Source organism: Grammomys surdaster, unplaced genomic scaffold (genome assembly GCF_004785775.1).
Source record: "Grammomys surdaster isolate TR1022 unplaced genomic scaffold, NIH_TR_1.0 66, whole genome shotgun sequence".
Classification (NCBI taxonomy): domain Eukaryota; kingdom Metazoa; phylum Chordata; class Mammalia; order Rodentia; family Muridae; genus Grammomys; species Grammomys surdaster.
In genome coordinates this window covers 8,408,870-8,422,673 of record NW_021604568.1, presented here as the reverse complement: position 1 = coordinate 8,422,673, position 13,804 = coordinate 8,408,870, and the positions used below count along the sequence as shown (strand labels likewise).

The 13,804-nt window shown below is 39.4% G+C and overlaps 1 protein-coding gene across 1 annotated transcript in view; it reads right to left on the bottom strand.

Moving 5' to 3' along the window:
- Sorcs3 (sortilin related VPS10 domain containing receptor 3) overlaps positions 1–13,804 on the bottom strand; it is a 590,390-nt gene that overhangs the window by 48,906 nt on the left and 527,680 nt on the right. Inside the window, exons 15-16 of the mRNA XM_028775206.1 lie at positions 7,966–8,083; positions 6,825–6,958 (exon numbers count right to left, since the gene is read on the bottom strand). Coding sequence (XP_028631039.1) covers positions 6,825–6,958; positions 7,966–8,083 — 252 coding nt within the window. The remainder of the gene's footprint in view (positions 1–6,824; positions 6,959–7,965; positions 8,084–13,804) is intronic.

Below are 13,804 nucleotides of genomic sequence, written 5' to 3'. Positions count from 1 at the left end.
AGAGAGAGAGGGGAGAGAGAGAGAGAGAGAGAGAGAGAGAGAGAGAGAGAGAGAGAGCGCATAGGAAGGGTAGTTTGTAGCATGGATCCAAGGATCCAACCCCTCAGCTCTGGACTGTAAAGAAACATAAGAAGATGAATGACTTGCCAGACATGGCAGAAAGCTACTCCTGGCATATAGTGGTGATTAAGACTGCTGATTTGTGTTTAACATTAGCATAGTCCTGAGGGTTACCACTTAATCAGAAGGTGGACTCTACCTGCAAGAACATTCTGAAACTTAACCAAAAAAGAGATTTATTTTATTTTTAATTGTGTGCACACACACATGCATGCATGAGGGCATGCACGCATGCATGCACACGCATGTGAAAGCATGCACACACATGTGAAAGTGCACATGAGTCCAGTGTCTCTATGTAGGCATTGGATCCCCTGGAGCTTGAGTTACATGTGCTTGTGAGCCGCACAATGTGGGTGCTAGGAAATAATATCACCTCCTCTGCAAGAGTAGTGTATGCTCTTAACTACTAAGCTAAGCCCCATTCTGAAACTCCACCAGTTAGGAGGCCAAGTCCTCTTCCCAACAACCCTGTGTCTGTGTGCATCTCAGCGCAGGCACAGGCCAGCCCAGTATCTCTGACCCCATTCTCCCTCTACTTCTCCACCTAGCTGCTGAGACTGTAGGACATATGACTGACAGATGCTTTGATTCCATTCTAGGGGTGCATTTGAGGAGGGCTTGGGATTGGGTGGCTCTTTTCAGGCACAGTAGGAGCACTCATAAAACAGGAGCAGCTAGCACAAGAATAACATTCACCATCCTCACTGGGTAAACCCACCCAGTGAGTCCAGCCAGACACAGCCATAGAAAAAGAGATCATTGTATCTTTAGCCAAAAATTACTCAGAAAACCAGACAACCATCCCTTAAGCATTTCTTTTGATCTAATTCCATTGTGGTCATCTGCCTTATTCTCCTCCCTGCTAACCACTTGCTTATATATCTGCTCTGTTTAAGGCAGTCTGTTGCTCACTTCCCTAAAGATATACTTATTTTATTTAGTTAATTGATATAGCTCCACTACTATTCACTGAGAGAAGCCATCCATAATTACACGTGATCTCTTTGTCCAGTGATCTCTTTGCTCTAAGCACCTTTCTACCTGTGATAAAAGCAGCTCTGTCTAACAGAACCCTCTACAGTGAAAATATTTCATACATCTATGCTCCATTATGATAACCACCATCCAGAGCAGCTAAGAAATTGCATTTTAATTTAATTTTATTTTAATGCAAACAGTCACATGTGACTAGTGGCTACTCCAATGGACTCAGTACTGGATCATAAAACTCAATTCTTTATTATCTTCTTTTTTGTTTCCTGTTATGTCATCTTCTGGGACAGTAACTTTTATTTATACATTGTTTATTACCTTGTTTATACTTTGGCTTGTGCACTGTAGAAAGCAAAAGCATACTCACTTATATTCTATATACATAAAACCAAAGCCCAATTGACTGTAGGGACACCTAAAATGATGTATGGCACCCCAAATCCTCTTTGCTGTGTCTTTTGCCTCGCCACTGGATAAGCTCACCCTGTGGATATGACTCTATTGCTAAACATGGAAGAATCTATCATGACATTCTAGGTCAGAAATTAGAATATTATTGTCTTGAGTGAATGAAGCTCTCTATGTCTGTTTCTGTCTATAAAATGCCTAACTATTCTAAGAGCTAGATAAGAAAATTAAGATCACTCCTGTAAAAGACTATTACAACACTCGGTATCTAATAGGTGCTCAACCAAAACTACTGTTGAATGAGCAAAAGGATTGGATAAGGGCAACTGCTTCCTGTTTTATCACTGGCAAATACCTTCCCCTCGAAGAGGGCTAGCCTCTACGGAGACCCTCCCAAAGCTTTAGAGCAAGCCCCCCTCTAGCATCTGAGACTCTGCTGGCAACCTGGTTCTCTTCCCAGTGGGAATTTGTTCCAGTGACTCAACAGTGCCCTAGTGAAGACTTCACAGCCAGCTGTGAAGAGCCTGGGAATCTTTTAAGCTTCTAAGTAGAAACTTCAGTCTTTGGTGATGCTTACACTTTTTACCTAAACCTTTTGTTCTACAGATAGATACTTCTGAGGCTCAGTAAATATCACCTTAAAGCAAACTTAGCTTCCGTTTGTAAACCCAGGCTGTGTGTCCTTTAGCTCTTGCCGATATGGAGATGTTAAACACACCACTTGCAGCCTACAACCTTCCTAAACTTTCTAAAGTAAGTAATGTACTCTCTGTTGCCCTCTGAGCCTTACATGTTACCTGGGGCAACATAGAAGAGGTCTACTTTGGCTTAGGGGCACACCCGAATGCAATATGTGTGATAATGGCTGGAATTGACTGAATTGGGAACTCCCAGAAGGGGACTACAGGAGTCAGACTGTCATACCATGCTCACATGCTGCTTCCCAGGATTAACACTAAAGACCAAGACAAACTAGACTCGAAAAAAATGTATTTTATTTTACTTTTTAAAAAGTTATTTCTTTGATTTTGTGTGTTAGTGTTTTGCCTGCATTCATGCATCAGCACTGTGTATATATCTAGTGCTTGTGGAGGTCAGAGAAACTGGAGTTACAGATGCTTGTAAATCATCCTGTGGAGGCTGGGGACTGAACCCCAGTCCTCTGCAAGAGAAACACATACCCTGACTGCTGAGCCATCTCCCTCAGCTGTGAAAAACTGTCTTTTTTTCCTTTTTTCTTTTTTCTTTTCTTTTTTTTTGTAGTATGGAGTTTATTTAGGGCATGGGAAGGGGAATTGGGAAGGAGAGAGAGAGAGAGAGAGAGAGAGAGAGAGAGAGAACCAGGAAAGTAGAGAGAGCAGGGAAAGGGGTAAGGGAGAAAGGGGGATAGTAAGAGAGTAAGACGGGTGAAAAACTATCTTAAGCCAATACTGACACTTGAGAACAATTTCAAATGTTAACACTAAACCACTGTTAATAGCATCAAAAACTGCTGCTTCCATACACAGAAATAGTACAAGCACACAGGTCACATGACCTCTGTTATTGCTATTTGAGGGTTACCAGGCATCAAGACCAGGTTTCTCATTTTGACTGATCCTGCATCGATGGCAAGTTTTCTCTGCCTTCTTTTTAATATAATGTATGATTGATAATAGAAATGTAAAAATCCAGTAGCTTATATATATATATATAATGCCATAATGTCTACTTGGAGACCATATACCTATTACAATTCCACTAGCAACGGTAATTTTTTTATTTGAAATTGTCTTTAGAGTTAATGAAGTAGTCTGTATTAAGCTTCACTTAGAGCAATCAGCCTGGGTCATTTGGAGATGAGTTTTAATTTGATAGGAACTAAATGTAGAGACCCTATTACTTCTCAAACATAAAAGGAATCTCCAGTAATAAGACCTACGTGGTTTCCTGAACAACGGATGACATAGAATCGGCAAGATAAGGTTTAGCCATCCCTTCGTTTGAGCCTCAATTCTGCCTCTCCCACTTATGTAACTATGGTTAGGTAACTTATGAACAGACTGATCATTTGCTTCTCATTAAGATGGCAATGGTAAAGACACTGGCATCACAGTACTTGGAGTGCGGGTGAGACCTCTAGCAGCACAAATCTAAGAACCACGGAATGCTTTGAAAGGGTTCCCTCCTCTTCCCTACAGCCTGTTTTACTTAGATTCTGATGACAGCAGGGCTCAAAACTACTTTAAGTATTGTCACTAGCATTAGAATAATTGCTTAACACCCAAAGGTACGGCCTTGAAAAGAGTGCTCACATGGAGGTATGAGCTCTGATGTATGTGATATGAATCCTAGGAGATCATTTAAACTCCGGGGTACAGATTCCAACTCCAGCAGCGACAGCAGCTACCATATGTTGTAGGTTTATGTTGTAAACAGCTTGGGTAAGCGCCTTATCTATATTAATGATCTACCCTCATTCATTTACTAATACATTTATTTCTCCCTAGGACCTGATGAGATGCATGTTATGTATTTTTATTTCAAGGCCAAAGAAATAAAGGCACAGAAATTAAGAAAATTTCCCCAAATAAAACCTTACAAATGTCAGTGTTGGGATTTTTATACTGGCCAGTAAATAGAATCAGTTAAGGAAAGAAATGCTATTTTATAGTCTCTTTAACCTTACATGTGAGTCCTCCTGGAAGTGGGTAAAAGTCTACTTTGACTCTAGGAAACACGGTGAAAATCTGTAGTGTGACATTCTCATAGGGAGTGGACCTCAGTGGACTCCATCTGGGAAGGACTCAAGGTACTCTGAAATTCATGGTCTGAATAAGTTGATATCCATTGCGCTTTGAATGTGAAATGTCACATAGGCGCATCAGCTTGAACATTTGGTTCCGAGCTAGTAGTGGTGTGTTGGCAGGCAGTGGTAACTTTAGGGTGTATATCTTCTATGGAAAAAGTGAGTCACTAGGGGTAGGCCAGCCTGATTTCTTATCTGCTTTCTTTTCCTTGCGCTCCTCTTATTTGCAGACACCTAGCGCTTATTCCTGCTCAGGATCATGAGCCCTGATAACAGCTTCTTTACAGTGGCTTCTTTCAGACATTTTGTCTCTACGGTGAAAAAAGTAAGAAATACATTATCCACATTATATTTCTACTTGATATGATTATATGCTGGTCTGTTGTTCCTAATTAAAAATATTTTCCCAGCCATGAAAATATTTTTGCTTTCAAAAGTTCTTCTAACACAGAAAGGACCCTGATGTTTAAATTTCAAATTCCGTTTGGTACATCTCATTTGAATAAATCTCGCTGAAGCCAGGTTATGAAAGAATGAAGAATGGACAGGGGAGAGGCTTGATCACCCTACACAAGTGACTTCCAGTCATCCATTAGAGTTCTAGTAATTCAGGAATAAAAAGGTGGCATCCAGACCATAGTTAGATAAAATGGAGATGGGAGGAGGGAGGCTGCTGTGTAGGGTTAGAAGCTCTGCCCTCTGCAGTATTCTTTGCTCTTCTGCACCACAGAACACCAAACATGCCCCTGCCACTGCCCCATCTCCTGCTCTGCCTATGGGCTGATGTCTGAACACTAGCTATTCCTTCTACCCGAGGATAATGAATATATATTATCAAATGGAACTTCAGCTTCTGACTGAGTACAGAGGAAGCATTCATCTACCTGAGACCAGAGGGCGAGGCACATGTTCCCAAAACTGGGGAAGTTTTGACTCTTTTAAGAACAACATTCACAAACACCTTACAACTCTTTGTGAAAGGTTTACTGTGGAGTCGACACTGGGATTTTAACAGTGAAGGAGGGCAAAAGCTCCTACATTCATAACACTTACAGTCTACTGGGGAAAGACAGATGATAACAGAAATTCAAAAGCACCATCGCGTCATAGGGTGAAAATTAACAGACAAAAGCAGGGTACTATGCTAGAGCGCATCAGGATATATACATGGGACAATGCATCTTCAGCAGTTCCAAGATGCTAAAAATTCTGAAGAAACCTGGCTGTATCAGCCATACTGAAACTTGGGGGAAAACGTTGTAGCCTCCATTCCTTTTCCCAGGAATGAGCTTGGATTAATGACTGCAGATGGTCCTGTGGCTTTAATAAAGCAAATGAAGGAAGATCAATAAAAAAGTAAATTAGATAGAAAAGGACACCAGGCCAAAGGGCCTATAACAGTACCGTATCTTAAGGGAGAGAAGAATTCATCAACTTAAGTATGGGAATAATAAGATCTGATTTGGAATTTAAAAAAAAAAGAAAATGTGTACCTGACCCAGTAGCTAGGGTTGCAGATACACATCCAAGATTTTAGGGATACAATGGGGAGACTAACGTTAGAGTGATAATAAGGGCTATAAAAAGGGAGAGAATTGCTTTTAGGGGCAGAGTGTTTTGGAGGGAGAACCTCATTGATGGCCTGGAACTCCAGGCAGGGAGAAGAGAGATCAATCCCTCCTGGGACTTTATCTCAACCACTGTATAAGTGGCTGTGGGTTTGCTTGAAGCTGGAGAAACTGGGCCATGACTATCTTCTAGTAAAAAGGATTCTTCAACCACACTAACTATTCCATCTCTCTTAGAAATCCAAATGCATGTCATATAGATTAACAGTCTTATCTCCCCAAGGAGAAGGAAGCTGAGAGCTGGAGGTAAGAAATTTTCATATTTGGGACTCATCAATTGTAGGAAAGATTAGATATCAGAATTCTAGAAGTTGTACTTTTCCATTGTCATTAAAGGCAGAATTGGTGTCAAAAATAAAAGAGTCCAAAGAATTCCAACACAAAGAATTAACCAACCTGCAAGCAAGTGAAAATGCCAGTTACCTCTACATGACCATCACAGTGTTACATGTGTACAAACTAGTATGCTGTCCTATAAATATATGCAAATATTATATGTAAGTTAAAAATAAAAATCAGAGGAAATGAAGACAGCATGCTCACACATAAGAGTGTGATTTGAGAGAACATGTATGAAGGTAACTGCTTAGGACAGTAGCTCTTTAAACCACACCAGTGTCCTTCCCCACTCCTCCAGGACTAACAGAGCTACTCACTGGACCTTAGGGATAAGAGAAAGGCTGTAGGAAATGTTGCTCAGGCACCATTGCCATTCCCCATCAATGTCTCCACTTCAGGGGATGCAGACTTCCTGCCTGGCCCATCAGCTAAGGACCACAGATGTACATCCTGCATCTGGGTCTAACTTTACTCTAAACTCCACCAGCCCCATCCACAAGGTAAATATCTAGTTGTGACTCAAGATGAAATTTCAAAGGACTCACCATTCGAAGTCCCAGTCCGCACAGACACAGGGTTCTGACACCACCGACCCAGAGTACTCTCTGCCAAGGGCACATTGAGCACCTGGCTTGCGTTTCTTGAATATTTTCCTTTCCCCCATGACACAAGGCTCTCCCTTAAAGAGAAAGCCCATAGTGAGACAGGCAATAAAACACATAGGAGGTGAAATAAGCTAGTTGGTCAACAAAACCACTTGTCTTTAGTATTATTCAATCTGGTAATCTCATTTCTCTGTAGCCATGCAGAAGTTTCAAGGACAAATGTGCTAATCTTTTGTGATCCAATGAAAGAATCACTAAGGTCCACCCCTCTACACATCTTATCTGTGATGTCTATGTAATATTGTCTCTTCTCCAACTTTGTGGAAAACACAAATGCTTCAGACTCTAGAAACTAGCATGCTATTATTCAAATGGCTTTGGCAGCTAAAGGAATAAGAAGGCAAGGTCTGGTATACTGTTTTTACTGTTTATATTATCTTTACAGTAAAATTGAGGTTGATCTCATGTGTATAATCCCCCCTCTCTCTTTACTTCCTGTTCTCCCTTCACTCTTCCTCTGTTCCTCCTTCACTCTCATAAATGATCACAATAGAGTCCTAAGTCTTAGACAAGGGCAAAAAGAATAAAAGATGTATAAAGTGCAAGAACCCAAGGGTTGGGAAAAATAGAGAAGTTTGCCTATGCTACATGATAATAAGTATCTGCCATCACTAGACCTATCCACCACGCATCTTTTCTCAGTATCCCTCTTCCGGGTGCTTTAGGGCCCTTACTCCAAGCTGTCCTGAGACACACTCACCTTCCTAAATGGCAGGGCAGACAAGCATACTATCTTCCATACTATCTTCCCTCCTAACTGCCTGGTACTCATCCTAAGTTATTATGAAACCTTCTCCTCCAAAAGGTTCAGAGACCTGATGAGTACATACAGTCCTGGGATTTAAGTTGTCTACCCTTGTTGGGCCCGGATATTTACAATTATTTCCCTCATAGTCACACCCACATGTTCAAGCGACACTCTGCCTCCCTTTCTCCTAAGACAACCAGATCACAGAAGACTTAATCCAGATGGAAGTAGTTCTGCTGCTAGAGAGGCCAGCACATCCCACTGCAGGGGTACCTGATTGAGCAGGTGCCAAGTCTCAAAGTCCTCCTTGGTACAGCGCCGGCTGAAGATAGACTTGTAGTCCACTTTCACCAACTGCCATTCGGAGCGCAGGCTGAAGTGGCCAAAAACTCTAAGTGTTGAGGGAAAGGATGTAAAAGACAAGCCCAGTGTGAGTAAATAAAAAAGCAGAGGGGGCTACCAGGACAGCCTAGACTCGATTTATCCCTCCAAAGTGAGGTCCTGAGCAGAATGGACTCTCCCTACTCAATGTCCAGGGTTTTCATATCTCCAGCCAAGTGGCTGTCAATCACAGTAGGTTAGGATCTCTCAAAATTACTGTGTGTGCTTTATAGGAAGCATTTAAATAATCTACCACCCACACAGAGCCAGTTCTTGCATCTTGTATCACAGATTTTACATTTCTTTGTATGGACTCTGTCCATACAATGTCAGGACTAGTAGTCTGTCTACCCATGTCCAGTGATAGGAATAGTTTCCTCATCTATAAAACAATGTGTGTGTGTGTGTGTATGTGTGTGTGTGTGTGTGTGTGTGTGTGTGTGTATGAAAAAGATAGAATATGTGTGTGTGTGCTTGTTCACATGCATATCTACATATTTGTGAATACTGGAAATAGTAAAATATATTACAAAACTATGAGCCTACTGATGCTAAAATCCTGTGACCATCTCTGTGCAATTTAATTGAAATTCCCACTATATGACTCATATGAATGCTTATTCTCTTTCTGCCTTCCTTGAAAAATCATAGCATTCCAATGAAAGAAAGTCATATTTATGTATAGTAATGAAGAATGCCATCTGAGTGGTCCAGATAATCAATACTGACCTTTGTAAAGCCCAGTTGTTGATAGGCCTATAAATATGAATGATCAATCATTCTAGAAAAAAATGAAAAAAAAAAAAGACTGACCATCAATTCTCCGCTAGGGTGGCATGTCATGAGATTATAGTGCAAGGCATCTATCACTGTGATGGAGAGGAGGTGAGGACGGTCATGCTGCGAACTCAGAACAAGTGAAGTCTTTCAAAGAACTGGAGGCTGTCCATTTTAGCAAGCTTCAGTCACATTACCAGACCTGCATTCGTCTCTGCCCTCACTTAGATATTCTTATCCTGATAATCAAGGAACTTCTCCTTGGGATGCTCCCTTTGACTTTCTGGAAGATGAAGATTCTTGCAGGAGGGGAGTGAGGACTACGATAAATTGTAAAATGTGGGAAAAATAAGATTGGTTTTGTAGATCATCTAACAAAATAATTCTTGGGAAACAGCTTTGAATGTATTATCAGATAAAAATTAAATGAAAAGTTTACAGCCTTATCTATAAGATTATACGGACTTTCAGGGAGAAACTGAGGGCCATGCTTTATCAAGACTGCTTGTCTTTTTAAAACCTTAGCTTGTTTTAGAAGTCTAGAAGCTTTGAGCCTAGAATATTCTACATATATAGCTAATACTGTGTTTTTCCCTGACATTTCTATGTCTTTTTCTTTTTTATTCTTGCTAAATACATTAGTTTCTAAACCCAATACAGACCACCATGTCTTCCACCAAGGAATTCCCATTATTTAGTTCTGAATCTATTCAGAGTGTGCAAGTCATTTACTTTATTGATATATTTTAAGTTTTTTGTTTGTTTGTTTGTTTCTGAAGCAGGGTCTCATGTACCTCAGACTGACCGCAATATATGCAGCCAAGGATGGTCTTGAACTTCTGATCTTACTACCTCCATCTCCTGATTACAGGATTATATTATATCCTCACCTCTGGGATCGTATGAATATGCGCTCCATTAAACTTTTAACAAAACAGCTACCTCTTATGATAAGGTTCTACTTGCCTGGCAATAAGATAGCTAAATTAATAACTGGACCAGTAGAAAACTAAAATATTGAAGATGATTTTGACAAATACCTCTTTTTTTTTTTTTTTGTCTACTCAGATATCAAAATCCTAACTTGCTCACACCCGATTTGCTGCATTAAACCTTCCTTGATTGGAATGAGCTAAGTATCAGGATGTTGGTCATGTTAAAGCAAACATTTCTCCTTACTCTAAAGAGTTTTTTCATGGCTCACAGCATACATCATGTCAAATTAATCCTATTCATTTCTATAAGAAGATTACCAGGCAGAAAGAAGAAAATACGAAGTCCATGATTTACCTGGACATCAATAAGGCAGGTGACAGGATCTGCTGAGCAGTTTTGAAGAAAAAATTTAAAATGTGACCAAGCAGCTAGTAAAGTGATGTGGTGGAACCACACCTAATTAACGTATTGAAATCAAGAGGAAGGAGGTATGGGTAAACAGTTTGCAATGTTCTGTTGTCTGCATTTCCTTGTTCATCATTCTTATTAAATGGCCTAAAGACTTGAGAATAATGCTTATCCATAGAAATCTAGCTTTCCAATGACACACAGCTAGAAATAACAATCAATATGCTTTCTGGTAGAATCAGGACCCAGTAGATTCTGACAGTCTACAGATAGGTAGAGTTTAATAAGATAAGATGTAACAGGGAGAAAGATCAACTCTTTCTGGTACTGGCATAAAGACTGGATAACAGATATTAGCTTCAGAGAGCTGAGGGTATACAATAGAAGCCATTGAAGAGCTCCTATCTATATGCATGTGGCCAAGGTTAGTGACTATTTCAACAACATGAATGATACTTTAGATGATGATCTCAAAATAAATTAACAGAATTGTGTTACCTAGAACAAAAGAGGCAATACCCAAAATTAGTCTACGTTAGCCAAATCTCAAGGAAAAATCAGAGTTACTCTAAGTTGTTGCCATTTTACAAGGACCAAGACTGTGTTAAAAGTAACCAACTCGAGCTAACATATAGGCTGCTGGTGAGTGATCTAAATTTTAAACAAAATCCCATATGTTTTATGGCATACATATTTATTTCTGTATAAATAATGTATTTTATCAGACCATCCAAAGATATCTGTAGTCGCCAGTAAATACTCTTGAAAAGGAGTGAGAAATACTAAAGGCTGGATTGAATGGTGCTCTTCAATAGGATATGAACATGTCCTCATCCCTGAAGCTATGCTGAAACTTCACTTGGGAGAAGGAGCTTGCATACTTAAGTCAATAACAATAAGATGAGAGTGTCTTGGATTACTGAAATGGATCTTAAAAGCAGAAGTATTCTGTAACAGGTAATAAAGGCTGTCAGGTAAGTGCAAAGGCCCTGTGAAGACAGAAGTATAAACTGGACTTAGACAGGCATAAGCTAAGAAATGCCTAGAGTCATCACAAAGAGAATCTGGGATGAATGCTGTCAAAGTACATGATATATTTGTATGAAAATTCCTATATGGAACCCATACCATGCATACACCAGTCAGATCTTGTGTGTTTTAAAAAGTGAAATAGACATGAAAAGTCAGTTCTCCTGAAAAAGCCTTTGATTTTGGAAATTGGCTTTCAGAATTGTAAGATAATAAATACCCATTTTGAAGCCATTTTATTTATAGTTTGTTACAGAAGCCATAGTACACTAAAGTTGACGACAACAAGAGTCATGGTCATCTTTCATCTTTGTGCTAAGAATGTTGTAATCCCACATACGTCTTGGGAACAAGGAAAAGAAATAGGTTGGCATTCTAAGAAGCTCACAAGTAGGAAAGTTTGTAATGTGTGAGATGACACTCATAACAAATAGTGAGGGTCAAGGGGGAAAGGGTGCAGTAGTTAGTGACTATGTGGCTGCAAGCAGGGCTTTATCATTTCCCAGGGTTGATGCTGAATAGGAATTGGCACTGGTCCAAGCATATGGCCTATGAGAAGGTTGACTAGCAAGGTTCTCATTAGTACATCCTGGGTGCCTAAATATCAGCATTTTTCTGGTGTCCCTGATGATGACAATGCTGTCCTCAAACCACACTTTGAACAATAGATAATTGTCCAAAGGACACCATGAATTATATAGAGAGCAAAGAGATATATGGGACGAACTGGAGGCAGCCATGGGAAGGAGGAATATGATGCCATTTCATTGTAGTTTTAAAAACTATTATAAAAATACTTTCATATTTTCATGACTCTACATGGGGTCATAGCCCTGAATGTGAGGTTCGTGAATGAGTTGGTAGCAGCAAAAACTTCTGGGTGGGTAATAACTAGAAGTTAATTCAGAATCAAATATTTAGTGTATCCCAGGTCTTTCTGGAGGCATTTACCCTGAAGCCTTGGATTTGAACACACACGTGCACTCTTTGTACTGAGTGTGTCATCACACTGTGCAGTAGCACCTGGAGCAATGCTGCCCCAAACACCTCAGTCCAGATTGGCAACTATCATCCGTCATGAAGTCAAGTGTTTTTACTGCAAGAACTTTCTGACCTTGCAAAAGCATAACATATTAGTTTAAAAAAAAATCCAAAGACTTTTAATATTCTTCCTACAGTCATTTCCCAGTATATCAGCATCATGTTAGTTTATCTATGGATTATATTTTGATAGACTCTGATTTTAGATATTACCATTGGGTTTGAGTTACTAAAGAGTTTCATAAAATTTTTAAAACTGAATTTTTGCTTCGGTTTGTGACAAAATTTTCAACCGTTTCAGAAATAGCCCTAAATGTATTTCTGACATTTAGTTCTATGTATTTATGTGAAATAACATACTCAGCCTTGAGGATTATAAATGTAGACTACCAAACTCTGGAAAATGCTGAAGATGTAGAAATGCTTTCTATATCCCACAGTGCAAAATTTACAGTTAAGATTTAATTCTTCATGTAAAATAAACACCATATCCATCTCGTTAGCAGGCAAATCTGTTTTCATCTTTATAAGTGGTAAAATTATATGTGTATCAAAGAATTGTATCAAAATAAATTTCTTTTTGATTTATCATCAGCAAATGCTTAATTTGTATTCCTACTTTATGCACCTATAAACCAGGGTTGCAAGAAAGTATCTCAGGTGCAAGGGGCCTTCCAGCGGTTCTTCATTTTCTACCTTTTTTTTTAATATAACACTTTTTACATTTTACAGTTTTTCTCAAGGTTGTTTGTTTGCTTGTCTTTTTAACTAAATAGAAACTTAAGGTTAGGGGTGTCTTCTGGTTGTATTTGTATTCTATAGAAGACAGCAGTTCCTGGCAATTCTTGTTGTTGGATAAAGAATGGAGAATGAATTGTGGGGTTGATTGAAGAAACATGGGGATCTTGTAATGTAAACGTAATTTTCAAGATTTTTGCAAGAACAGCTGGTCCTTATCATTTCATGAAGCTCTCCCATCTTGGTTGAATTGTGATAACTTCCCAAACTAGAATAATTTGGTTTCCAGAACTAAAGTAAATTGTTTATTTAGATTCCTGCCTTTCCTGTCCTCACAGCTAGTCCAAAGACAACACAACAGCATGCTTTGTGGCCTACACACCCATCAGGTAGTACATGAGCTGCCATTCCTCTGAAGCATATTAGAAGGGACTTGCCTCCTGCTGTGTGGTCCTGATCACTCCTCAGTGCTCATCATACTGTTATCTGTCTGTCTATGCATTATATGCTTTTTAGAGAGAAAGTAAGAAAGGGAGAGAACATGAAGCTATGATAGAGAAGCTGGGAGAATTAGAGAAAAAGGAAAACGTGATCAAATATCTCATATCAAAAACTTGTTTTCAATTTTAAAGGTTTTAAAAAGATCTTGCTGCCAAAAGTTAATCTGCTTCACTATTTCCCTTGAGTCCTAAACCTGAAATATTTTTCAGTTTCCAGCTTGGCTAAATTCACTGCTATCCATAGAACTTCTCTTCTTCTTCTTCTTCTTCTTCTTCTTCTTCTTCTTCTTCTTCTTCTTCTT